Below are 26,507 nucleotides of genomic sequence, written 5' to 3'. Positions count from 1 at the left end.
TTAGATACTGTATGATAATAGCTGTGAATTATTATTTTCATATTTCCTCTTAACAAAGGGGGGAAAGAGGGCATATGAACTATTACACGGAGAGATGCACCAAAAGGAGATGGAGATTGATCCTGATGTAACTCCGCTTACCTGTAGGGTGTAAAAACAATGCTTTAGCTATAAATCACCTCCAGCACCCCTGTAATCATTGCTGGTTTTTAAATTGTTGTTAAAGTCTCTGATAAGTGAAATCCTAAATTTGTGTCTTAACACACTAGATATGTTGAAAGAACAGGTTGCTTTAAACTTGTAAAAACACTTTATGTGTGTCTGAGTTTTTGATTTAGACCGTCAGAAAGTTGTTCACCGCTTTCCTGGCTTGGTTTTATCTGTGCAGGGCAAATATTGGAGCCCATGGCATCACCAGTCTTGATGGGGAATTGCCCCGCCCCCCTAAGACTACAACGATATAAAATTACCTAGCAGTTCATCTCAGTACAGTATGTTGATAGTTAACAGTCAGCTACATGCTGCGTTTTGTCCGTTGTGAGGTACATTTCCCAAATCTATCAGCCATGGTGGCCTACAGGTCATTAAAAGTACCATAACGGAGAGATTTGTACCAGAAAACAGTAAATTTAAGCCCTAACTTCTTTCTCTGCTCTGGCCCAGAGCTAGGCAGCTGCAATCTGATCAGAAGGAGTTTTTGAATTTTAGAGGATCATATTTCCTGTAGTGGGCGTGGCTTCAGCTCATTGGACCGACACGCCCACACCATCCCAGAGCAGATATTACTGCCTCATTTTTCATGATTTTGAAGCTTAATTTTGTGAACTTAGAGAGCACTTCACAGGAACTTTAAAGGATTAAATGAAGCACCTCAAGAGACGTGCTAACTGTTTGCGCCTGCATGTGGGCAGTTTCTGGTATAAAGTGTGTTTTAAACACTTGGTGGTATACCCCGATAAAATGTGGGGAAGTTTGACCAGCATTGTAAAGTGATACCCCCCAGTCCTTTCTGTCTTAATAGGAAATTGTAACCATGCTAATTTAGGATTAAAGACGGCAAAAGAAAACTGAAAAAAATCCTGTCTTCAACAGCTTTGTCCTCAGTTGGTTGGGGAATTCTCTACTCGCTCATGCTAGCTTATGACTCTTTAGACAATTGTCCTACGCAATAATAGTACAAAGTCCCCCCCCCCACACACACACACACACACACACACCCACACCCACCCCCACACACACACACACACCCACCCCCACACACACACACACACCCCCACACACACACACGCACACACACACTATGGACAAACCAAAGGGGTTTTTCTCTTTTAATGTGTGCTATTTTAGTGGAAGTTTTATGATGCCAATTCTATAGCTTCACCAGACAGATTCCTTCTGTGCATGTCCTCACTCCAAATGACATCACCACTGCAATATGCCAACTCCCACTGCCGGTGTGTTTTTCTTCATTATTACACAGCGGAAGGAGATAGAGACGTAATATCAATCAATAATTGAGAACAGTTGATCTCAGCAGGTGGTTCTGGATCCAAAGATATGGTTGTGGTGCTGTATTTAGTGGGTCAATAATGCATGATGAAAAAAAGGGGTCAAAAAATATATGATAGACAGATTTATTGCATCATCTAGTGATAACGAAACTATCATTAAGAACTGGGCAAAAATGATGTGTTTTTTAAGCATCTTGTGTTGCCCTGCTACTTTTTTTTAATGATGTTTTTGTTACATCACTGTTCCAAATTGCTGTCTTTCACTGGCTAAATTTTAGTAGTTAGAAATTTATAGAAATTTGGGTCAGAATTTCTCGCTGAGGACCACGTGGTGGGTCCTGACGCTCAACCATTTCGGGACCACTGGTCAAAGATCTTTAGTTGCATCAAGTCACTCAGAACTGTAAATAAAGCCAGCCTGTATCATCACAAGTGTTGAGAGCAAAAATAGCATCTTAATCCCCGGACCCGCTCAGCCCCTCATCCTTCCTGTGTTTCAGTGTGGTGTTTGGAAACAGCAATGGTCTCGCTGTGGTGGACTACCTCCAGAAAACTCTGCTCCTCAACATGGGCACATCAGAGCTGTACAGCCCATCTGACCCGTACCAGAGGCAGCCTCGCTCCCCGCGCAAACAACGGCAGCCCTCTGGAGGTGAGCTGGAACAGTTTTCTTTTGGTCACTTTCCCTAGTAAAGAATCTACACCTTCAACCCCAGTTTACAAAAATGACATTTAATATTTGTTTATACTTTATATTTTGAGATCTCGAATAATGAGTTGAGGGACTCTGGCTGTTGGAGGTTGGTTAGGGATACAGGGCTGACACTTGGCAGCAGCTTTGACTTCGCACCATGAGCACCGCCCCCTGCAGTAGCTCCTGTCCCTCAACAGGGGGCAACACTGACAGATACTCCATCTGTTCACTTGCACAGACCAGATGATCTTTGCAGTCATAGTGAATGCTATCAGTGCAGCAGTAATGTTTACTTTTACGTGTTTAAATAATAATATGATGGAGAAATGTAGTGTTTATGCTTGTTTATGTGCTGCTATTTCTGTCATGTCTTTTATTGTGTTTTTGTCTCTGCCTGATCATCCTGTTTGTACTCATTCTTTCAGTCTCAGTGGTCTGCTGCTACATTTAAAACTCATTTATTTCAGTTCTCTGTAGTGAGAAGCAAATTCTAATTAATGCACATTTTGAGAATTAATCCTCATGACTGTTTTTATTTTAATTAGAAATCCTGCAGCAAACCTCTGAGACTCTTTCTTTTTTGTTTGCACTTTCTGATCATTTTCCTGTCTCACTGTTTTTACTGTCGGTCTCTCTCTGTGGTAAAGACGTTCCACCTGTGACTTCTTGCATGTCCAGACTTTCTAACTTGTATTCTGACTCTGTGAAAAAGCTACGCTCATCTCACTTCAGTAAGTCATGTTGTGTCAGAATTTCTTCCACACCCTTACAGTTTCATTTCTCTCCTCTAAGCCTTCCCTGTTTTCTCACAAGGATACACTCCTTGATGTTGATGTATCAACCCACAAATCCCCACAATCCTCTCTATTGACTTTTTAAAACATTTGACAGTAAGCCGCAAGGATATTTGGAGACTTGAGGGCACTTCAACAAAATCAGGTTGTGTATCTTTAAATCCTGCTGTCTGTTTCCTCGACAAACAAACTGGCATGTTAAGCCAGCAGACTTGTGTTAGATTTGTGAAGTGAACTCAAGTGTGGCTTACTTCCTGCACTGTCTGGGTAGCTATCCCTGCCTTTGCTCAAATGGTGACCCTTTAATATTTCCATAATTCATATCTTAGTATTTAGCAAAGACTTCAGAGATTTTTCCACAAATAGAACGTAATTCTGTTGTGTTTAATCACATCTCTTGTTCCTCTTGCAGCACTCTGTGAGTCCAACGAAGGAGCCAATCCCACAGAAGAGCGCTGCAAATCCCCAACTTCAGGTCAGTCTCATTTAAGCCTTCTTTCAAACAAATGTCTTAATCAGTTTGAAATACTTAATTCCAATGTTGCTATTTGTTACGCAGGATCTACCTCACCTTGCAATTCAGATGACGATCGAAAGCAGAATTTCATAGAAAAGGGTACTGTATGTTAAAAAGCTGCTTGTCCTCCGAACATTAACATAAAAATGGCTTCAGTTGTCTGATTTGTCTCTTTGAACCTTTACAGTGAAGTTAAAAAGCAGACGTTTTTCCAAGACGGTTGCCAATGACTTTGGTACTGTATCATCCACATGTATTCTTTGTGTAGACTGTATTTGAAAAGTGGATGTAGCCACCATTTAATCAGGATTTAGTTCTGAGAAGTTACAGTTACCCTAGTTAAAATGTATGTAAAAAAAGTAAACAAACTGGTTTATATATCTACTCAAGTAAAAGTAAGAAGTATTCAATTTAAAGTTAACTAAGTACTGAGTAGCTACCAAAGAGTTTTACAGTAAAACATGATCTTTCTTTTTGGCAAGGACAACAATAAAATAGATTTCCAATCATGTTGTTCAGGTAAAGTCACACCGGTATAATAAAGTAAAATATACAGCAAAATTGACAGTTTTAACTCATATAGTTAAATTTAACACTTTAGAGTTCCATCTTGCTGTAACGCTTACTGCCTCCACCAAGGAGGTTATGTGATCAGCAGGGATTGTTAGTTAGTTAGTTAGTTAGTTTGTTAGCAACATAACTCAAAAAGTTATCGATGGATTTTGATGAAATTTTCAGGAAATGTCAGAAATGGCATAAGGAAGAACTGATTAGATTTTGGAAGTGACCTGGATCCGGTCTGGATCCAGGAATATTTTTAAGGATTCTGTACTATTGGGAGATAGGGCTAATGGCGGAGGTCTGCTCTGTCCGAGTGCTTTTCTAGTTTGGGCCTGCAGAGAGAGCAGCTTGAGACAAACCGAGTAAGCAAATGCTATGCAGCTAGCTGAAGCTAGTACTAGCTTAGTTAACTAGGTGCATCCATAATTCACTGCAACCATGGACCACCCGAAAGGCTAATTTTGCTAGCAAAGAGGAGGTTTAAACAAGAGGATCTAGAAATTCTGTAACATCAGTTAACATAACTGCTAGCTAGCTAGCAATCTACAACCAATTTTAGCTATGGATACCATAACTAAAACAAATGAGCAGATGATATAAACTAGCTAGCAATAATGGCAGCTTAGTTTGCAAAATGTACCTAAAATTCACTTTAATCTGTTACCCTAATAAATTGGCTTTTTGGTCTAGGAAAGGAAATGCTGCCAAAAAACAATCACTAAAACGCTGCTACCCAACACTTTTGCTAGCTTAGTTTGCAAGGTGCAACACTATATCACTCTAATAGTGATGCTAAATGGGATGCTAGTTTTGGCAAGGGAGGCAAAAACGAATATAGTTACTACCCTGTCAGCTAACAGTAGCGCTAGTTTGGTTAGAACGGTGTGTACGAATTTCATTGTTAATGTGATGGTAATTGGAGGGATAGTTTTATTTAGGTAAGCAAAGGCTCTACACAAAAAAGGTAGCAAACTTTTGTCTGATAACATTGCTGCAAGCTTAGTAAGAAAGGCTGGAAGGCTAATTTAAGCTAGCAAAGACAAAGCTTTAAATGAAAGTTACTATTGTTAAAAACAAAAGCTGGTTGGGTGCTTTATCGTTTGCTAACATTGGAGCTAGCTTTTTAAGAAGGGGTAAGGTTCAGAGCAAAAGACTACTTTTGGCTAGCAAAGAGAAAGTTTTATATGAAAGTTACAGTCAAAAAAAAAAACAAAAAAAACTGAAAGCTGACTGTTTTTAGTGTCAGGGTTAGACCCTTTTGGGGCCACTGTTTATCAGTTTTAAAGTAGATACTTTAACAATTTTAAAGTAGCTAGTAGTACGGTAACTTAAAGACTAAAACATTTTTAAGGGCAGAGAAAACTAAGCTAACATAAGTTAGTAAGATAAATAGCTAAGGTGCTGTTGGCTTAAGCTAGCACCAGCTTGATTAGAAAAGTCAGAATTCAGTGCAACTGTAACCCTCATCAGGAGGCTAAACTTGGCTGAAGGAAGACAATTCTTTATAAAGACTCAGTTTTAATAAAAATTTTTAAAAAAGGTAAATCAGCTTAACTGTTAAAGTCATAGCCTTTTCTAATAGCTGTAGATTTAGTTTATCAATTCCTAAGTTGCCGTTCCCTTAGCATAACCTCCCTTTATCGTGTATACACTCTACTGCAATTAAGAAAACTAGAATCAAGCAGTATCTACCATTTAAACATAACACTTTATGAAAATGGTATCTGAGCCTTTTAATCAAGCAGGAGTAAGGCGTACCTCTATTTGCTTCTACACCATGAGATTTGTTCTAACTCATATTGAGTTGCCCCCTGCTGGCCGTCTGGTAGAATGCAGGTTTAAAGCAGCATTGTGCTGACTTGAGCTTTCAGACCTAAGGCTACATCCACTCCTCATATCCAGTCCATGATCCTCTCTGATTACTTGTTCTTTTCTCTCTGAATGACAGCGATCTAACCAAACTGTGCCTTAATCCTACGGCAATCTGTGCATCTTGTGCCAATGAAAGAAAGACGTGCAATTATGAAATGTATGTTTACTAATCATGGTCTGTGGGTTTAAAGCTGATTTAGAAAATTAAAAAGGACTCTTTATTTAATGCATGACAGGATATATTTCTAATCAGGACATCATATTTTCTATGCATTTATTTTTAGGCATTTTTCATGTTTTGCCAAGAATGTAAAGCCTGTTGCTTCATACTCTGGAGTGAAAGTGATCAAACAAAATTGGCAAATATTACCCCATTACTAAATCAAAAGCATAGAAAATCTGCATCCTGCCTTCTACTTTTTAGGACTAATGTCTAACTGAGTCACTTAAATGTTTAAGTGACTGATTTCTCTTTGATTGTGTGTTTTTGATTCCAGGATTTCAGCTCCGTTTTTTTTTTAAACTGTTTGCCTATCTGCTGATTTTCTACTCCTACTCTCCGTGCATAACTATGTTCACTGAATTGCAATTGCTTTACATCTTGTCCGCCTCTTGCTTTGTTTGATATTACAGGCCCTCTGCTGTATGTGATGCCTCTCAGCCTCATTTATATTCTCAGAGTTTCTCTAAGGGTGGTTATAGACTGCAACAGACAACTTTTGGGCTTTTATTCTGAAAATTGGCAACACTCCTGGTAGCAGGAACAAAGTAAATTTAATCAAGACGCTTTTGGAAATAGAATATGGCTCTCACTGCAATAGAGTAGCTTCAATGTAAGACTTGATATACCTTATATATGTACTCAGAAGTTGTCCCACAGTTCATATCACCACTCTTAGGAGTTAATTATCTTTAAATGATATGTTACAGATAACCTGAATATTAATCTTTAACTTTAATTTCAGTCTGTAATTTCTGAATTATCTGTGATTTAAAAAGAAAACTTGTAGACAGAGTTCTTATCTCATAAATTAGGAACGTTTGTTTCTGTTACAGCCAAGATGTCACGGAAAATTAGCTCATCTGGTGAGCAAAGGCCAGACCAGGGTAAGCCAAAACCACTGAACTTCAGCTTTCACCAACCTTTGTGTTTTCTTACAGGATTTCTTCATTGATATTTGAAACTTCTGCTTTGTGCTCATTTCACAGCTGTACAATAGGCGAAGAGAATGCTGCTTAGTTTCTTGTGTCAACAGGATGTCTATAGCATTGTTTCCACAATGCAGTCTGTTTCAGTTTGGCTCAGTACACAGATATTTGATGTCAAAAGTCGGCAATAGAGGTGTAATGATATTAAAATATCTAAGCATGGTCAAAGATGCACAACATTGGATTTTTGTCAAATGTGTCCATATTTCTGTTAGCTGATAATAATGTGCATCCCTGGTTATCGGGTCTTAAATTATCAGTGCTGTCACTTTCAAATAGAGGAGAGGTCACCAGACTTTTAAGCCTCAGAGACTGGGGACCCCTACTGAGCCTGAGCCTGAAAGTAGTTAAAGCATGTGGTTTTTGAATTTTATCACACATTACTTACATTTAAGCACAAATAATATAATAATGATAACTTTACTGATATAGCACCTTTAAAAACAGATGTTTACAAAGTGCTTTAACAAACATAGCAAAAGCAAGAACTCAGAGATTCACAAAATAAATTAGCAACAGAGGAAGTCTTGATAATCAAACAGAAAATTAAAAAAACAAACAAACAAACACAAAAGTCTACGAAATTAGCACAGTTAAAAGGAATGGAAATGACATAGAGGATCTTGGAGGCAGTTAAAATAGTGAAAGATAAAAAATACCCAGGAAACGACAGTATGATATGATCTGATCCGATATGAAAGTAAAATCATAAACATTCATATAAGAAGACGACATCACATCATTAGCAATAAGACAAAAATAAGAAGATTAATAACAGATAAAAAGAGATGGAGAAGTTAATAATTAGAAAACAGAGTATTAAGATGGCAATGGAAGGAAAAGTCAAGGATAAAAGGAGTGAGAGCAGCAAAATGAATAAAAGAATGTAAAAATAAGTTAAAGGAAGCATCACATAAAAGCAATTCTGTAAAAGTGAGTTTCATAGTGATTTGAAAGATGTTACTGAATCTGCATGCCTTATCCCCGCGTGCAGGTCATTCCAAAGTAAAAGCTGCAAAAGCCTTGTCTCCTTTTGATTTGAGTCTCGACTTTGGAACAACCCAAGGTCAATCTCGCTATTGTTTAATTTTCAACTGAAATCATTTTAAGGACATTTTTTACAATAATGGATCGAATTTGCCGCTTTCAATTATCTTAAATTTGTCTGGTCTTGCGTCCCTCCCAGGCATTCTGACGCCAATTTAAGAACCACTGAAAATAGGATTAGCAGCACAAAGCCTTGCACTTTCTGTCTGCATAAATATTGATGTAAAAGTAATATGGGCTTAACAAATGGGCCTAACAAAGGTTTTCTCTGGCAGCATTTTCAGTTCCTTGATATTTTTCAATATCACGTCCAGCCCTTATTTTTATGCTTAATAGTAACTTAAAGTATCAAATTATGAAAGAACAAACTTTTTTTTTCTTTTCAACACTCTTTTTATTTGATTTTTGGCACTTAATTAACAAAAGTTTCACACTTGTTACAGTGAATGTGTGCATTCTGACATTGGCAAACCATGTCACTAATAGAAATAACAAAGGCGGTAACAATAGTAATAGTAAGAGATAACCTGATTATGAAAGAACAAACTTAAATGCAGTCAAATTGTCAGCCTAAAGCTGCAGAGAGAGAAAGTGGTGATACAGAGAAATAAGATGTAATTTTCTGATTGTTTCACAGTAGTTAGGCTCTAAAAAAACTGACCAAAAATTAGAAAGGTGCAGAAGCGTTTTTCTGTAGTGGCGCTTCCTCCTTACTGGTGTTTGCGTGTGTCTCTGCTCAGCCCACCAACAGACAGAGAGACAGACAGCGGAGGGCAGAGGAGAGGGACAGCGATTCCTCCTGGTCTCTAAAACCTTTTCTTTACATCCCTCGTGGACTTAGTTTCAGCTCACCTTGGTGAACAACTCAGGTTGCATCTTGTATAGAAATTATTTACTATGATATTAAAAAGCAGTTTGAATGATATTAAATAACCTACTTTTTGGCACCCTTCCATTCCAGGTGTGCCCGTCCGACCCCAGAGGGTCAGCCTTGACTCACAAAAGTCCACTAATAAGTCGAAGGAATTATCACTTCCCATCCAACACCAAAGCTCTAAGTTGTTAAACTATCCATAGATTTTTAGACAGAAATTTCAAAGTTGCTATGTTTGTATTGGTTAATAATGTCAGCATGTCAAGAAGAAAGATTTACTGTACCAAACTGCAGAGAACTGTACTGAACCAAACTGGACTGCTTGTTTGAAAAGCACCATGTGAGATTGCTCCTGTTTTAGGGATGTTTGACTGTAAGTTTAGACAAACACTTTGTCTCTGTCACTGTGATCAGAGGAGAAGTCCCAGCATTGGCGCTCTCTCACATGTAAGATGCGAGTTTTTGGTGAGAACGAAGGCAAAGCAACAGCCGAGATGAACCAGAAGGGGGGCGTTGGTAGAACCTTATCGGTCCCCGTCTCCCGTGAGTGGACCAGCTCATGATCTGACTTGGTCTGAAGTGGGATAACTAGTACTAACCCCCCCCCCCCCCCCCCCCACCCCACCCCACTGCTGCAGGGGCTTTTATTCTGAAAGGGCCGACATATGACACTAATCTTCTCACAATGATTGTTTGGTTCTTTTTGAGGAAGCTCGGCTGACTGGGCTGCAGAAAGTGTTAAAAACTTGCTTTTCTTGTTTGCAGTTTGTCCTTGTGAAGAACACACATGACGGGCGGAGTGTTTAAACCCTCCTTCTGTCTGTGTTTCTGTTGGGATCCATCATTAGCTTGTTTTAAAGAGGGTAAAAGCTTGTGCTTCAGCTGCCTTCAGCACAGTAATGATCCATGAATAATTCTTGCTCCTTAAATACCAGTTCTTCCTTGGGAGTCTCTGTAGTACTACATGCATTTTTCTTCTGCATTTTTTGACATTGAGAATGTTTTTGTTGCCAGATTTAATTGCTAAAAGGACATTGTGAAAACTATTGTTAAAAAAAAAAATCCTCACAAGAGCATCTCAATGTCAAAAACGCTTTTCTGGGGACGAGTGCACTGGATTATTCCCATATGAGACATGCATATCAGAAAGCTCAAAGCTCTAACATGTTAACTCTGTTTTGATATGGTGGATTTCATGCTAATAACATCTCTTACGCCTCTGTTTGCACAAGGAATCCTTTGCCAACTTCCTTTAATTCAAAACAAACTGTTTCCTCATCCTGTTGTTCTGCTCACTCCTGCTGTTTAGACACCAAGGACAACTCATTCACCCGCTCGCGTAGTTCAAGTGTAACCAGCATAGACCGAGAATCTCGAGAGGCCATCTCCTCCTTTCACTTCTGCGAGAGTTTCCCCAGAAAGAACGACAGTGCGCTCAGCCCCTGCCTGATGGTGGGAACCACCCAGGGCTCGGTGATGATGGTGGCCCTCAGCATGCCGCCTGGAGGGGACCAGAGGCTGCAGCAACCTGTCGGCATCTCCTCCTGCGGTAAGAGACTCAGCTGAACTTAATTTAACCCACCAGGTTGGGGTTTACATGAGACTAGGGATGTGAACCCTGATGACCTCTGTGAGTGAGCTGTGAGAACTGAAAGCAAAATACGGACTGAATAAGCAAGCTGTGTGCAGGAGGGATTTATCATAAGTGAGGAAAAACACTAGATTTGTAGTAGGGGGTACTATTGCTGCAACACTGACTGTTTAATTGGTATTGTGGCAATTCTGTCAAAATTTAGGAAGAAAATGCTTGAGGAAAGACACCTGAAACCACCTGAAAAACCTGTTTAAGGGCTTTAATTTGCTCAAACAGTGCATTAAATACTTCACAGTCCTTGAAGTGAAACTTATAAAGTTAGAAATGAGCCAGTTATTGTATATTCATTAGCAAAATTACAATATCAAAGCACCACAGGCTGGAGTTTGTTTTGTAGAGCAGCAAGTAACCTTTTTAAGCAGAACATTAAAGTGAAGGGAATAGGAGCATGGAGCATGTAGTCCTCATGGTGTCAGAGGGTTGATGATGGTTCTGACAACTTCAATGTTTATTTTCTAGACACACTTTGTTAACAAAGGTGACAGTGTAATACCCCTCAGTCAACCATCCCTACCATCCCCAGAAAAAGATAGCTTTTTGGTGTATTTGTACTTTTTAAAATCTGTAATTTTTACTTTTACTTTATTATACTTTTCGGGAAGTATTTTACTTTACTACATTTTATTAGCATCAGCTACTGAGTAAAAAATAAAAACAAAATGTCAAAAAAGGAGGTCGAAGCGCTCTGTAAACTACGACAACAATGTAATATCATAATTTAATGTTTTTCAATGCATTATGGCCATTTTGATTTCAAACAAGCAAATTTTCAAAATCACTCGTAGTTAAAATATCCTGTATCGTTGCCAAATCTGTTTACATAAGGCAGTCAATGCCTACTGATGGCAGGGCTGTTCCGTTTGTTAGGGGTAGATTTCACTAGGGCTGTGTGATTTGGGAAAATAATCTAATTGCAATTTTTTTTCCCCCAACATTACAATTTAATATGCAATTATTTACAAGTTCCTTATCTTATCTTTTTTCAACAAACACATGCAGTAAATCAGTCTTTATTTTAATGAGCACATTATAGATAGATTAAACTAAGATTAAAGAAGTTTGATAAAATATCTAGGTGTGAATATTTTCACTTGTATTCCAAAGTCGATATGAATTGTTGTATAGAAGGGAGTGATCATTTTTATGTCATCCTCATTTTAACTAAGAAATACATCTACAAAATGAGGAAAAGGTAGGATTTTTTGTAAAATATTCTCTAAAAAAGGACACTTGAATGATTGCATGATGTGTGGAGTACAGAAGGATTAAGGCCACTGAAAAAGAAAATTGAGACAAAATATATATTTTTTTGTACTTGAGAGAAAAAAGTTAGAATCCTGAGATCAAATTTAGAATTCTGAGGAAAAAAGTCAGAATTCCGAGACTTAAGTCAGAGTTTGATATTTAAGTCAGAATTCTGACTTTTTAAAATTCTTTAGGAGTCAGAATTCTGACTCAAATATCAGAATTCTGACTTTAATCTTAGAACTCTGACTTAAATATCAAACTCTGACTTTAATCTCAGAATTCTGACTTTCTTCTCACAGGTAAAAAATAATTTGTCTAAATTTTTTTCAGTGGCCCTTATCCTCTTCCGTAGTAGAGCATTCCATCTCTGCTGCTAAAATGTTTTAAAGGGGTATTTTGACACTTTTCAGTGTAAAGAAATATTGCACCGTCTGCATCAGGCCATGTTGTGATTTAATCTAAATTTCAATAAATTTCCCAGCCCTAGATTTCACCACTAAATCTTGTATCTCTGTTTCAAAGGGCACTCAAGATGAAGGGTTAGAGGAAAAAAACTAGAACTAAACCAAAGTTGCAGATTAAATCATAAATTTGTGGTTGCCCTGACATTGATTAAAAATGTGCATTTAATTAAAAAAATATAGTTGAAGATTTCTAATCTTTTGATTTTCACATGAAGGAAAAATCATATATTTATTTTAACACCGTCAGGTATCAAAAATAACTAAACAGTCCTGAGTACTTTAAAGTTAATCAGGTTGTCTGTCGGGTTTTATAATGTATTAAAAATTGAGAAATAAATTAGTGAAAATGAAGGCTTTAAAAACCATTAAAAAGTCATAAATACAAGACTATGAGGTCTTGCCTGTTCTACTTCTGAGTTTTAACAGCAGTGTAAGACTTGTAAACCGGTACTTCTAGATTGACTACATTTTACTACTTTTAGGCTTACGTAAAGAAAACCACACTCTATTGCCTGCTGCTTTTTGGTATTTTAATCATTTTAATCAAAGTTGCTGTACTTGTACCTGAGTAGGACTTTTTTTTTCTCTTTTCACTCCTGTCACCAGGGTGGAAATCAATTTTTACTTTCTGATTTTTGACCATTCTGCACACACTCAGGCCAGTAATTCACACTTAAAGTATTTGCACTGTTATTTTTTTTTATCCTTTTGTGGCTCTTTAATCCAATAAAAACACCACATACAGACCAGCTAACCTTGAACACTGGGTCTGATGCTTTTATTTTTCTGTTAATTGTGAAAATTCACAGTACAAGGCAAAATGGTGTTGTACTGCAAATTAAAAAAGCAGTGAAGATGATTTTGTGGATCTCACTCCTTGAAAAGAAAACAGCAGATTCATCCTGACAGAGCCCTTCATTTATTTCAGTTGTTTGCATGAGGTTGTGTGTCACAGTACTGTAAGAAGTTAGAGAAAGAGAGAACACAACTTTTCAATTCAGTCTCTTTGCTAAGTGACTGTGAGTACAAATTTTAGCCTTTGTTTATTATGTGCCATGGTTTAAATCCACATAATACGTGGGCAAAGCACGGTGTTTAAGGTGAAGTTTTAGTGCGAGTGAGAGAGGGAGGGAGCTGCAGCCACTGCTCTGAATCGTCAATCACCCATTTAATTGACTGGAACAGATGCAAAACCTGTTTTTGGCTCAGTTTGCAAACATGGTTAACACCACATGACATCATATTTCCTCTTTCAAGTGCAGCCAATTTGAACAGAGAAAAAAAAAATCAGGGTGCAAAAGCTTTTGTGGCTTCATGACCTGTTTGGATCATCCCCAATGGTTTGGACCACATGTGATTCACTGACTAATCTGCTGTATTAATAGAAAGTAAATTCAGTCTTTCAAAATGTTTTCAGGCAAGTTTTTGTGGACTTCCACACAGTATATGTTGTAAATTGTCAGTATTTTATTGTGAAGAGGACTTTTTATCAAATGCTGCTTCAGCTTTCCTATATTCCATCTCAGCGTGTTGCATTCAGTTGTGCAGGTATCAGCTGGTGACACATCAGTCAGAAACTTTTAGTATTGTTTTGAGTCTATACGTGTACACTGAGCCAAGCAAACTGTGTTACAGACCGCAGTGTTCTGCCTAAAAGTGAAGAATATAATCCCTAAATGCATGCGCTCCTGTTGTTGTTTTGTCTGACTCGCACAGCCTGCCTGCAGCCAGTGCACCGACACTCACACATCAGCTAAATGAACGATGTGTGTTTGCCACGTGTTTAACATTTTCATATGTGAAAGAGGACGTGTTTCTGTACAACACATTAAATGTCATTCACAGAAAGTGTTTTTGTCGGGGGGTAGATGTCCCTGATGGAGGTAGCAAATACTGTTGTGGAAATAATGCAGCTTTTTGTATTACAGTCTGCTCCACTCACATTTTCAAAAGCACTTTCTGAATAAAAAGAAGTTCAGGTTTATCTAACTGCCAAACAGGATCCACTGGACACGCATTAATGGAGAGATGTCAGAGCGAAGGGGCTGCACATGAAAGAGGGTTTGAGCAGTCGGGGGTTTGGTGCCTTGGCTTACCTCAGGAAGTGAGCTGCCATCTCTCCAGCAACCCAACCCATTTCCATACTGACTCTGTGCTGGGACTTGAGCCAGCGACCCTCTGGTTCTCAACCCAAGTCTCTACGGACTGAGCTACTGCCAGTCCTATAAATGTACACAACATGATAGAATATCACTGTTCCCCCAGAATATAGAAAACAGTACACCAAGAATTATATAGAAAATCAGGATAAGAAAAGAAACCAATATGAATTAAATTAAAACTGTTATCTCACAGCTGCTCTTGTAGATACATAGTTAAAGGTTGGGCTCAGATCCTTATAAAGAAAGTCTTCTCTGATAAGTGGATTTTCAACTAATACTAAAACATTTTGGCTGAAAGTTTATTGGACAAATGGCCATGTTCTTTTACCCTTGATAATTCTCAAAAGGGTGTTTTTGGCGTCATATTGAACAAATCGTTCAAGCCATACAACACAGGATAACAGCACAGTTAAGATCAGACTTTTTCTGAAAAGAGTTTTATCAAAGATGTTAAAGTTTAGGATCATTTTATCTTTTTAATAATGTGCTGAAACTTTTAATGAAGGCTTTTCTTTCAGAATGGATGAAAGGACTTTAACCCCTTGAGCACTAAGAAACTGTAAATATTGGGTGATTTATTTCTCACGTCAGTTTTTGTGCAGTTTTTCCAAATCAGGATATCTATCCTGTTTTATTCTTGTTTGACCTTGATTTAAGAACTGAAGCACTGGTGATAAATTCCTGGTATTCTTTGCCAGTTTAAAGGCTTTCTCTTGTCAGAGGATCGAAAATTGACATCCGCACTTCCTTGTATATTTTCCTTTAGGCACCATGGTCAGCCTCAAAGGAGGCATTCTGACGATGGCCCTGCTTGACGCCACTGGAGCTCTACTGCCCCCTTCCTACGAGCCATGGTATGACGCCAATGCATCAGATGAGGAGAAGGAGAAGATCCGGAGGCGCAGGCCGGCCTCACCTCCCTCGTCACAAGAGGGTCAGGATTCCCAGTTTGCAGTGCTGTGTTCAGAGAAACAAGCTAAAATACTGGCAATGCCCTCACAGACCCGCATCCACAAACACAACATCACAGAGACCTCCTTCGTGCTGAGGGCCGACGTGGTGCTGATGGCCGGGGCCAACTGTATCGCCTGTTTCTGTGCTAACGGACATATCATGACTCTCAGGTGTGCCCTTTGCTTGTACTGGTGTCTGCTTCAAATATCTGATGAATCTTAAGAAATGGCTCCATTTTAATGTCGACATCTGGTCTGAAATAATGTTTTTTTTTTTTCATTTATCAACAGTTTACCCAGTTTAAGGCCTCTGCTGGACGTGAACTACCTACCACTGACAGACATGAGGATAGCCAGAACGTTTAGTTTCTCTAACCTGGGTCAGGCCCTGTACCTCACCTCCCCTACTGAGATCCAGAGGATCACCTATAGCCAGGAGACTTGTGATAACCTGCAGGTCAGACAATCATAAATGCATAATGAGATTTAAAGACAAATCCAACCATTCTAAGCCTGTAAAAATACATTTCATGTAGGTGGGAACGAACATTATGTGGGTGTAAAGGCTCTTCTTTTTCCTCTTTTTTATTAGCGGTGTTTAAGATTAAACATGTAATATTAACACTACACAGACAATTTGTGCTTAGACTGCAAATATTTGCCGTTAAACGCAAGATAATGCTTCTACACAAGGTGACATGTTGGGATGCATGATATTATTGGCATAATCGTGGGAATGGCAGATATTAGTTTAAAAAAGTTCATTATCTTTTGTGAAAATCCAATATTTTGGCTGTACTGTCCTATATCAGTTGCAAATATCAGCCTATATCAGCTGTAAATATTGGGCATAAATACAAATAAGTTTGTGGAGCTTTAGGCAGGGCCAACAGACCTTTATCTTTTTCATCTATATTCCTTAAATCAGAGGTCAACGACCTTTTCAAGCTAAAGATCAACTAGTAGGCTAACTGAGAGAACAAGATCTAGCCACACAAGTTTGCTTTAAAATTCTAGGTTTAAATGTAGGTGTCCTGGTAAGAATTCCTGCATGAAATGAATGCTTTAATGCATTTTTGGAAATGATCAAGTTTGTTTTTAACGGCTTATGCTGCCTAAGAATATGTTTTTCCAATGAGAATCCAGGGGGTCTCCTTAATGCACTGGAAGAGTGACAAGAAGTCGAAGGGAAGATGAAGGAAAAAGGAACAAAAATGAAATTAAATACTCTATTTTGGTTATAAAACCCTCCACGATTTTCTTAGTTAAAGAGAGACATTTCATGACATGATTAGTAGAGAGAAGGATATTTAACAGCATGTTTACTATTGCTGTTTTCTATAGTCAAGACATTCATTATAAGGTTATTCACCAAAAACCTCAATGAAATGATAAAAATATTAATAGTTGATGAGGAAAACTTTTCTGGAGAAGCTAGGGTTTTTTAAAATACTTTTTTCAATGTAAACAACTTTTAAGGAATTTGCAAGGTGGGATCCCACCAGAGGCTCACAATAAAAAGGGTCCCAAACAAGTTTTGGACCCACTGGTTTTACCTTCTAAGATTAGACAGCAATATAAAGATGAAACAATGGATGTATGTATAAAACACATTTTCAAAGTCTGATTAGCTTCTTACTGAAAATTAAGAGGGTGAAGGAAAAATGGAGTTAGACCTAATGCATATTTGGTATTTATTTTATTACGTATTCGAAATGCCTGAAAGATCTGTCACTGCATCTCGAGCTGCAGGTTGGTGACCCCTGCCTTAAATATGAAGGTGCCTTCCAAGGGTGAATTTTGTTTCTTTTTTTGTTTATACTTAAACTTTAAAGTGTGTTTTAAGGACTGGAGTTTTAGGTCTGAACCTCATTTATTTATCAGTATTGGTATCGACTAAAATGAAAGTGTAAATATTGGTATTTCTGACACTGGCAAAAATCCAATATCATGTTCCTCTATCATGAGCATTTTATAATAATGCAAACTTGCAGTATGCAGTATTAGGAGCAGGCTTGTTTTGATTGGTCTTACTTAAAACAATACTATAGAAACTGGGAGACTTATGTATTTTTAAAAAATGTATGCCTTTTTTTTTCAGTTCAAACCAGTTCTGCATTACAATTTGTAACTTAATTTGTTCATATTCATGAGCAAGTAGAGTTGAAACTATGTCATGTTTACCTATTCAGACATTCATCTGTTATCTGTATTGCATATCCAGTTTAGGATCACAGGGGTCTTGAGCCAGTCTCAGCTGTCTTTAGCTGAGAGGTGGGGTAAATGACAGGGCCTACACACAGACAAACAGCCAAACTCACACCAATGGTCTGTTTAGAGTCATCATTTAACTAACATTGGATTGTGGAAGGGAGTACTAAGAGAGCCCACACATGCACAGTGTAGAGCATGTGAACTCCACTGAAAGGTCCTGTCTGACTGGGATTCAAACCTCTTACCTCCTTACAATGAGGCAGCATTGCCAACCACTGTTCACCCATGCAGCCCCTATTCACAGAGAATTTTAGAAATAATGAGTAACAGGGAAAAACAAGATGGTGTGTAGTTTTTAGACATATCGGTCACTGGAAAAACTGTCGGATTGTTCATTATTTATTTGTGCAGGTTTACAACATTTAAAGGGAATATGGCACTTTAGTTTGCATGATGTTTATAAGGAAGACATTAGAATGCTTAAAAGGATGTTTTTTTTTTCAGAGACAATGTAAGCCCTTTAAACCCTTTAATTCCATTATTACGGCTGTTTAACAGAATCTCACATTTTTACTTACTGATTGTAGCTGCAGCAAGTCAAACTGGTGTCCCATTGTGTGGTGTCACATTGTGTTATGATGCTATGCACTGTAACAATGAATTGAATGAATTGAATTGAATGAACAATTGCCCAATGTAAAATGGTTAAGTAGCAAGTTTCACAGCTTTTATGAGCTGAGGGGGGCAACTTAATACTTCAGATTGTCATTTGGTTAACACAGCATGCTCATAACTAAAAATCTCAAGTTGGCAGGAAATGTTTCCAATAGGAGTATACATTTTAGTTGGCACAACTGAAGTAGTTGAGCCAACTATTCCCTTCAGAAAATGTCAGAGCAGCTTAAATCTGTTGATATGTATTTTACATAATTTTAGAAACTCATAATATGTGTGTGTGACTAGTTCATCCCTCAAAAGTGCACCCAATAATTCCCAATTATTTTGCTCAACACTTATCTAGATGGATTTTTTACAGTGTGGAGACAAAAGAGACATGGTGTATAAACACACTAGTACTCCACATACAGACAAGCCAACAAGCACACATTGCCACTTTCTACCCCCATATTGCCACCGTTATCACTTCAAGTGGTGGATTAGGTTGAAACAACTCCACCCAACCATTCTCCCTCCGTGCAGAATGCATTGCAGACGAGGCAAAGCAGCAGCATAAATATTTCTGCTAGATCTGACAATGTAAGCGCCAGTAGACTGAAATAGACTTTTGTGGATGTTTGTGTCTGCCTTAGGAGATGCTCAGTGAGTTATTTACTCCAGTGGAGACACCAGAGGCTCCTAACAGAGGTTTCTTCAAAGGTCTTTTTGGAGGAGGAGCTCAGTCTCTGGACAGGGAGGACCTATGTGAGTACAGAATGGGCTTGAATTTTTCAACCTGTTAATAATTGCACATATCTGCTTGTATTTGCATCAAATATGGATTGTTTTAATATTTATATGCCAATACTGGGTTTTTATTTCAAGATGTTTTTTGAAATTTCCTAAATTGTCTTTTGGGTATCTCCTTTTGTCTTTGGTAGTCGGTGAAACAGCTGCAGGTAAGGCCTCCCGCAGCCTGGCGCAGCACATCCCTGGCCCAGGGAGTATGGAGGGCATGAAGGGTGCAGCATCAGGAGTTGTTGGAGACCTTGCAAGAGCCCGGATAGCTCTGGATGAGAGAGGGCAGAAACTAGGCGAGCTGGAGGAAAGAACGGCAGCCATGATGGCCAGCGCCGAGTCCTTCTCCAAACATGCTCATGATGTACGGTGACTTGAGAATCCATCACATAAAGCACATTATTGTCACATCAACTCTTTTGATTCTAAGTAATTTTTTTTCTTGTCTCCCATCAGATGATGCTGAAGTACAAAGATAAGAAGTGGTACCAGCTCTGATGGCAACGTGTGGAGCATCGGACTCTGTAATCACGCACACCAGTATCTCTGAGGAGCTGCAGGTCCCAAATATTCTCTTCTCTATTTCTCTCCACAGGGGGGTTCTGCTCTACAGACTCATGCTTTCATTCTCAGCACAATATCATACACTCTGGCGTTACCCTGGTCACGGGATGACTGCCACCGAGTACACACCGGCCGAACCAACGGGATGAGAATGGGAAGAAATGGAAGAAGAGAAACCCTTCGGATGCTCTCTTTCCATTTTACCCGAGAGTTTGCAGACTGGGAGAAGAAGAGAGGGGACCTTTCATATCCATCCGTCATGCACTCATATATATCTCTCATATATATCTACACATCCTGCTGTTTTTTTCTGAAAGAGGAAAGACAATTCTGCAAAACCCTTACTTGTGGTGGCCTGATTGCAATTGCTCTCTTTTCCTTTCTCTGCCCTTTATGGTGTCTGCCAAACAGTGGACTTAAACGAGGAAAAAAGTCTGATGACCCGTCGTCCTTCACATCTAATCAAGTCATTATAGATGTAAATATCTATAGGAGTGATTGAATCAATGAAGGACTTGTGTTTGTTTATTTTTTCAGTCTGAATTATTTTTAGAGTTGATCTCTGTGCTTTCTTTAGGTTGTTTATGTCTCTTTTTTTGTCCAGAAGGGCCTTTCAAGCACTTAGAGAGTAGACAGAGCGCTGATGAATCTATCGCCTCTAACTGAATAAGGGCTGGTAGTACACTAGTTCATCACCGACCATTCCTTTTGCATTCGCCAACCAACTTGTTTGAAGTGAAAGAGAAACAAATGGCGAGTCTTCTGAGAGTCCCTTTGGCTTTATTTAAAAATCTAATTATTTATTGGAGCAGTGTAATACATAGGAAGTAAAAGAAGTTTGTATGATGGGCATTAAATTTTTGTTTTCTTGTCGATTAAGTGCACAAAAAGTGCTGAAAAATGTTTACCCCTCATAAAGAGTTTACATTGATCTATCAGAAAAAAATGAAGAGTTGATACACTGGAGAACCCTTGAAGGTCTTCTAGCTTTCATGGGATTGTAGCTACGAGAAAGATGAAGGGCAAGACAAAGATTGTCCTCGATATGATTAGCATAAATGTATATTTTGGTTACAATTCTTAGTTTTTGTGATAAAGATTCTATCTATACATGATTACTCAGATTTTTTTTTTTTGCTATTCTGTCATAGCTGAAGTTGATTTTTGTCTCGTTTCTCAATGTGTAGGGAAAAAAGCATGTGTCTCTTACAGCACAATGGTAAAGGTATGCTGTCTTTGTATTCGTAGCTGCCAGTAGATATGACCAAGCACCCCGGAGTGATCCACACACGTGCCATTGGTCATCTCTCTCTGAACCATTCACTTAAAAACTGTTTCTCTTCTGCCTTTGCCTCATGATGCATATATGCTAACCTCTACCTATGTGTATGTCTGTGTGTTTGTGAACATACATATATTCTGGAATATGTGTATGGGCGCCAATATTTATAATACTACATAGATACAGTGTATTACAATAGGTCTTTTGAGGTTTTGTTTTTGCTTGACAGTGTTTTTCCAATGTGATTACCTAGACTTCTATTGTAATTAGATTTCTTTTACATGAGGTGCAAGGATACGCTGCTATTTGTGTCAATGTAGGAGCATTATCTGTTGCTCTTTTTTTTCTTCTTTTGAAAAAGAGAGACAAGACTTTGTCGGTCCAGATTGCTGCCAAATGTTGTAAATAACACGACAACTGGACACAAATCTGACAGTGCAGGTTCAGGCACCGTGACATACCGTATGCTTGCGGCCGTGTTCTTTTTCGACACCAAAGAGTTACTTGATTTCACAGAGTTGTCTTGATTTTTTTTTGCCCCAAATAGTTTGAGTCAGTCTGGATTTCTTAAGTTAAAAATTCTGCTGTGTGTAAGTGGGAGAAAGTAGATTGGATTTGGCTTATTTTTCATGGGCAGACCACTCTCATTACCCAAAAGGCTGTGTTCAGAGGAGAGGCAAGGTGAATCTGAAGGGTTTCATTCCAAAATGAGATATCCGCCAAAGAAAATCATGTCAAATGACTCCTCGAGGCATGAACAAAAACACTTGGACATTTCTGATCGATTTTCACAGATTTTCGAGTATTAAATCTTGTGTACTTTGGAGATGTTGAGCTATCAATCACATCAAAAACATTTTATCCAGATGGATGTGCAACATTTTAGAATAAAACTCTTCACTTTTAGCAGACTGATTTTAACCTACTGTAAACTGCTGAGATAAACCCATTTAAATGAGCAGCTGCGTGGGTTTTGCACTATTTTTTGTACTTAGAATATGTTTGTTAGTATGATTTTTAATGTGTTTATTTTTCTTGTCCCATTTTCTTGTTTTTGAAAGGACCAAAACATGACAGAATCTATGCTTATCCGTGTCATTTGCCAATTATGCTGATTGCTTCACTCTCAGATTTGTTTTCAATGTCAGGTTAATGATTCTATGATATATTTATATATTTGAAGACAAATATATATATACTTTTGATTTCAATAATCTATTAAAGAAACCTTTAATGTAATTTTGGGATAGATTTACTGTCAAAACAATGGTTGTGCATATTGATCCATCATCCAGACATGACAATAAACATTTTCTGGTTCTATATTGAACATGATCATCAAAGAATCCAGCTTTGCTACTGCAGGAGGATCATCTCCTCCTGGCGGGCCGCTCAGTCTTTTTACAAAGTGTGGCCTCGACTTTAAAGTGCTTCAGTTTGCAACATATATGTCCTAAATGGTCCCTTATTGCACATTGAAGGATGCATGATATTAAGTGTTTACAGACTTGAAACAACCATGTATTATCCCTCTTAGAGATTGTCTCTTCTGGCATTTGTATTTACCACCATGTTGAACAAAAATCCAAGTTCTCGTCACACATCTGAAGCGTGTCCCACAGTCGTTTGATCATGCCAATTGTATAAGTGTGAGAGAATCTATTTATTTTACTGGTACATCACTTTATGTTACTGTTCGCTTCATGAAAACTTCCTGCTTTCCCTGCGCTGTAGAAATGCATAAGAAGCAAAGTTTGGCTCAGAACAGCGTGTGGGAGAGCTTGAGGGTTTCCTCAGTCGCCATACTTCCATCCATCCGTCCGTCTGTCTTCTGGGATGAATATCTGTGGAGTTGCAGTATTTTCTCATAGTAGGCAATTTTTGTACAGTTTTATTAAAATAAATTTCACATGGATGTCTGACTTAATCTGCTGCCACAAACAATTTAGACTGTAGATACAGTATATATATATATTATTGTGCAATGGAAAATAAATGTAAAACCAATCATAACATGTTGGTCCTGTGCTTCTGTTTCGTGGTTTCTTGTTTGCTCATTGATTTTATTTCTCAGCTCATACTTCTAAAACTCTTTCTAGACTTGTCCTAGAGATCAGCTATAGGTTATAATGACACTGCCTTGATAATAGCGAGTAACAGCAAGGTGTATCCTTGAATTCAAAGTACAATTTGAATAACTGATGTGTTGTTTATTGATTATTTGGATCCCTGTTTGCTTTGGCACAAGGCCACAGCTACAATTCCTGGGGTTTGATACATAAAGAAACAGTTAACATCAGAATATTCCAAACAAAATAATTTAAAACATGCATAAAAATTCATCCCTACCCCATTACACACTTGCACAACTCCAATCAACATCTGAACTTAAAATTAACCCGAATAGTACTGAATAAGCATCAAATAAGACGAAAACAATCAAACCAAAGCAACTGACTTATAAATCCATCCATTTTCCACACCACACCACATTAGGGGGTTGCAGGGAGGCTTATAAATAAAGCAAATAATTATTACAAATATTGGATCAAATAATCTTATGTAGAAATATATCAATTACATTAACATATTTCCCATTATACTTTGCCTACAAACCTAAATATTTCACAGGTGCATGTGTTATGATTAGTGCTGTCAGTCAATAAAAATAAAAAAAAAATCTAATTCTGGGGTTTGTTATTGATTGATCGCAAATGATGATAATTAGTGAAAGATTCCATTAGTGATGGATTTAAATATGATAGTAACAAAACACAGAAGACAGACTTGTAATGGTGAGATGGTGTCAGTCTATAGGATTTTTATACAGAAAATTATAAAAATAAGAACAAAATTTTAACATGTTCCAATCAAAGTAACAAAGTTATTTAAGATGGTTGTGTAATGGCAACAGAGTGCAATTAATCAGCATACATTTCTAAAGTGCATTTTCACCCATGTGATTAATCAGTGTAATTGATAAAAATAAGTTGACAGCACTAGAAATAAATACACGTGTGTATTTCAGTGTTTTTTTATGATCCAAAATTTTAAATTAGGCATGATATAATATTAGGAGTAATTCCATCTATATTTAATTAAATTAATTTCAGCTCTAACAACAGACCTGGGTATGTTGAGTAAGCAGCATAAAATAATAAAAATGTAAACTAAAAAATTTATATATATATACTAAATATATACTATATATATATATTTATATAAACTAGTTTAGTTTAGTTTAGTTTAGTTTAGTTTAGTTTAGTTTAGTTTAGTTTAGTTTAGTTTAGTTATGTAGGACTCATTCATTTCCCAGAAGCCCCTGCAGGTGGCGCCACAGCTCCTTGAACTCCCGTCATCCAACGGGGTAGACAGCACAGCAGCGAGTGAAGGCGACACTGAGCAGCAGCATCCTCACTCGGACAGAGCCGGCGGATGGAGCGGTGGGACAGCAAAGTTGAATGAGGTGAAAAGCAGACACAAAGTAAAGCACAACAAGTGCGCTCGGAACTCGTATGTATAAGTTTATACATTTTAAAGCGACTTTATGGACGTATTTTGTAGGAATCAGCCGGCGTATGTCGCTTTGGCGTCAACGGTTGAATCTTTGCTCCGAATGAATGTTTGATGGACCTGCGTGTCTTGCTCTGTGACCGTTGAGATGAATGAAACAAAGACGATGGAGGCAGCCTGGGAAGACGCCAACTGTTAATGCCTTTGACTGAGGACAACTCTTTGGAAACGGGGCTCACCCAGTAAAAGTCTTTTGGCATTGCTAACATGAACTTTATGGTTCCGTCGATTACCAGAAAAGCCTCGTAACGGTAGTTACTCATACACTGTCTGTTAGCATGCTTAAGAAGTTGTACTCTGGACGCTTTCGCCTTAACAACAGCCTACCTTCTCCTAATGGGGTTTGTACCAGTTATTTAAATCATTTGCCTGATTTAAACGTGTTAAGGGGCAAAGAACAGTCTCAGCTTGTCTATTTTACTCAAGAAAAGTCAAGTAGGGCATGTGTTTAGTTCAGTTTAAGGACTTCTGACCGTCCATGTCGTTTCAAGCACGCAGAAACTGTTTCCTAAATATGATTCCACTGTGTTTGAGGAACTAAAGCAAAAGCTACCAAAATGTCTCAGAATTAGAGTGTTGAACAGGTTAGTGTTTATAAAGTGGAATTTACATGGACCAGAGTGCTGTACTGCCTCTGCACACACCCCAGCAGCAGTGTAAATGGATAAGATGTGCCCATAATTTAGGTTTTATTTTTCCCTGTTTTTAAGATGAGCCAAGGGCCAAACCTTGTCCTCGAGTGGCTCTCTAAGCTGCATCTGGCCCAGTATGTGGAGTCTTTCATTGACAATGGGTATGATGATTTAGAAGTTTGTAAACAGATTGGAGAGCCAGATCTGGATGCCATAGGTGTCCACATAGAGTACCACAGACACAGACTGCTTGCAGCAGTGTACAAGCTGAAGGAAGAGGACAGGAGGAAATCGCCAAGCTACTACTTCACCTTAGAGCCACTTAGAAGTTCAACTTGCAACTCTTCACATACAAACAGAAACGAGGACATCAGGACTTTGGGATCCCTCTCCCATGTATCAGGAAAACATCAGGCTTCCTGTCCTGGAAACCATAACTTAAGGTTTACTGATTGTAATGACTTTGTGACTTATCCCAAACTGAAGCTCAAGGTGTTGATAAGGGATAAACTGGCCAAAGATGGGATCAACCTTGGAGAGGCACCTTACACCCATAAGGTAGGCAAATTTCCCTTCCTTTACTAATATCACGGCACTAGATGCTGCTCTTCAAGCACTGTCTTGTGGAATTTAATATGCTTATTTTGTGGTGTTTGTGATGAGCAGTGTGGCAAATTTCTTTGATGTTGCTGACGTCCACTGGCTCTTCTGTATTGCATCGACCTTTGCCTTGGTTTCACCGTCTCAGTTTCACTTGCTGAAATATGGTGATTTTAATTTCATACACAAGATCATCTTAGATTGCTTGCGCTCCCATGTGACAAAATCTTGCAAACTGACCCAGTTTCTAGGCTTTGATCCTTGTGAATTTTGCACACTGAGAGAAGAGAAATCAGATTTCTAACTCTTTCTGATCTTCATTGGACTTCAAAATCTCAGGAGGAATTTAGATAGGTTTTATGTACACAAAAATGGTTTTTTTTCCATCATGTTTCACAACAAACTGTCTTAGTTTATTCTTTTTTCTATAGTTGTACCCCACAAATTAATAGTTCTTCATTTAACTTATGAATTGCATGTCATCTGGGATATGTATAAACTTATTGCATTCAGGGTTCTTTCTTGAAAACTCTAGTTTATTGCTGTACAACCTTTCCTTATCACAGCTTATCCACAATTATAAAGAATGATTTTGATGCCACAGTTAGTATAGTTTAGCATATAAAA

The 26,507-nt window shown here is 38.1% G+C and overlaps 2 protein-coding genes across 4 annotated transcripts in view; both read left to right on the top strand.

Annotated features, from left to right (window-relative positions):
- The window catches only part of stxbp5b (syntaxin binding protein 5b (tomosyn)), a 72,600-nt gene extending 49,523 nt beyond the window's left edge, over positions 1-23,077 (top strand). Inside the window, exons 18-29 of one of the 3 annotated variants that reach the window (XM_041812006.1) lie at positions 2,012-2,163; positions 3,412-3,474; positions 3,559-3,615; positions 3,704-3,751; positions 7,006-7,056; positions 9,494-9,622; positions 10,389-10,628; positions 15,374-15,731; positions 15,852-16,017; positions 19,085-19,196; positions 19,373-19,593; positions 19,686-23,077. In XM_041812006.1, coding sequence (XP_041667940.1) covers positions 2,012-2,163; positions 3,412-3,474; positions 3,559-3,615; positions 3,704-3,751; positions 7,006-7,056; positions 9,494-9,622; positions 10,389-10,628; positions 15,374-15,731; positions 15,852-16,017; positions 19,085-19,196; positions 19,373-19,593; positions 19,686-19,727 — 1,639 coding nt within the window. In that variant the 3' untranslated portion in view covers positions 19,728-23,077. The remainder of the gene's footprint in view (positions 1-2,011; positions 2,164-3,411; positions 3,475-3,558; positions 3,616-3,703; positions 3,752-7,005; positions 7,057-9,493; positions 9,623-10,388; positions 10,629-15,373; positions 15,732-15,851; positions 16,018-19,084; positions 19,197-19,372; positions 19,594-19,685) is intronic. The other 2 variants (XM_041812007.1, XM_041812008.1) reach the window with 2 other exon arrangements.
- Positions 23,078-24,589: 1,512 nt separating this feature from the next.
- The window catches only part of LOC121525846 (SAM and SH3 domain-containing protein 1-like), a 66,007-nt gene continuing 64,089 nt past the window's right edge, over positions 24,590-26,507 (top strand). The window contains exon 1 of the mRNA XM_041812010.1: positions 24,590-25,838. Coding sequence (XP_041667944.1) covers positions 25,359-25,838 — 480 coding nt within the window. The 5' untranslated portion in view covers positions 24,590-25,358. The remainder of the gene's footprint in view (positions 25,839-26,507) is intronic.

The sequence above is a fragment of the Cheilinus undulatus genome, linkage group 18 (genome assembly GCF_018320785.1).
Source record: "Cheilinus undulatus linkage group 18, ASM1832078v1, whole genome shotgun sequence".
NCBI classification, from domain to species: Eukaryota; Metazoa; Chordata; class Actinopteri; order Labriformes; family Labridae; genus Cheilinus; species Cheilinus undulatus.
This window is presented reverse-complemented; position numbering and strand designations above follow the sequence as displayed.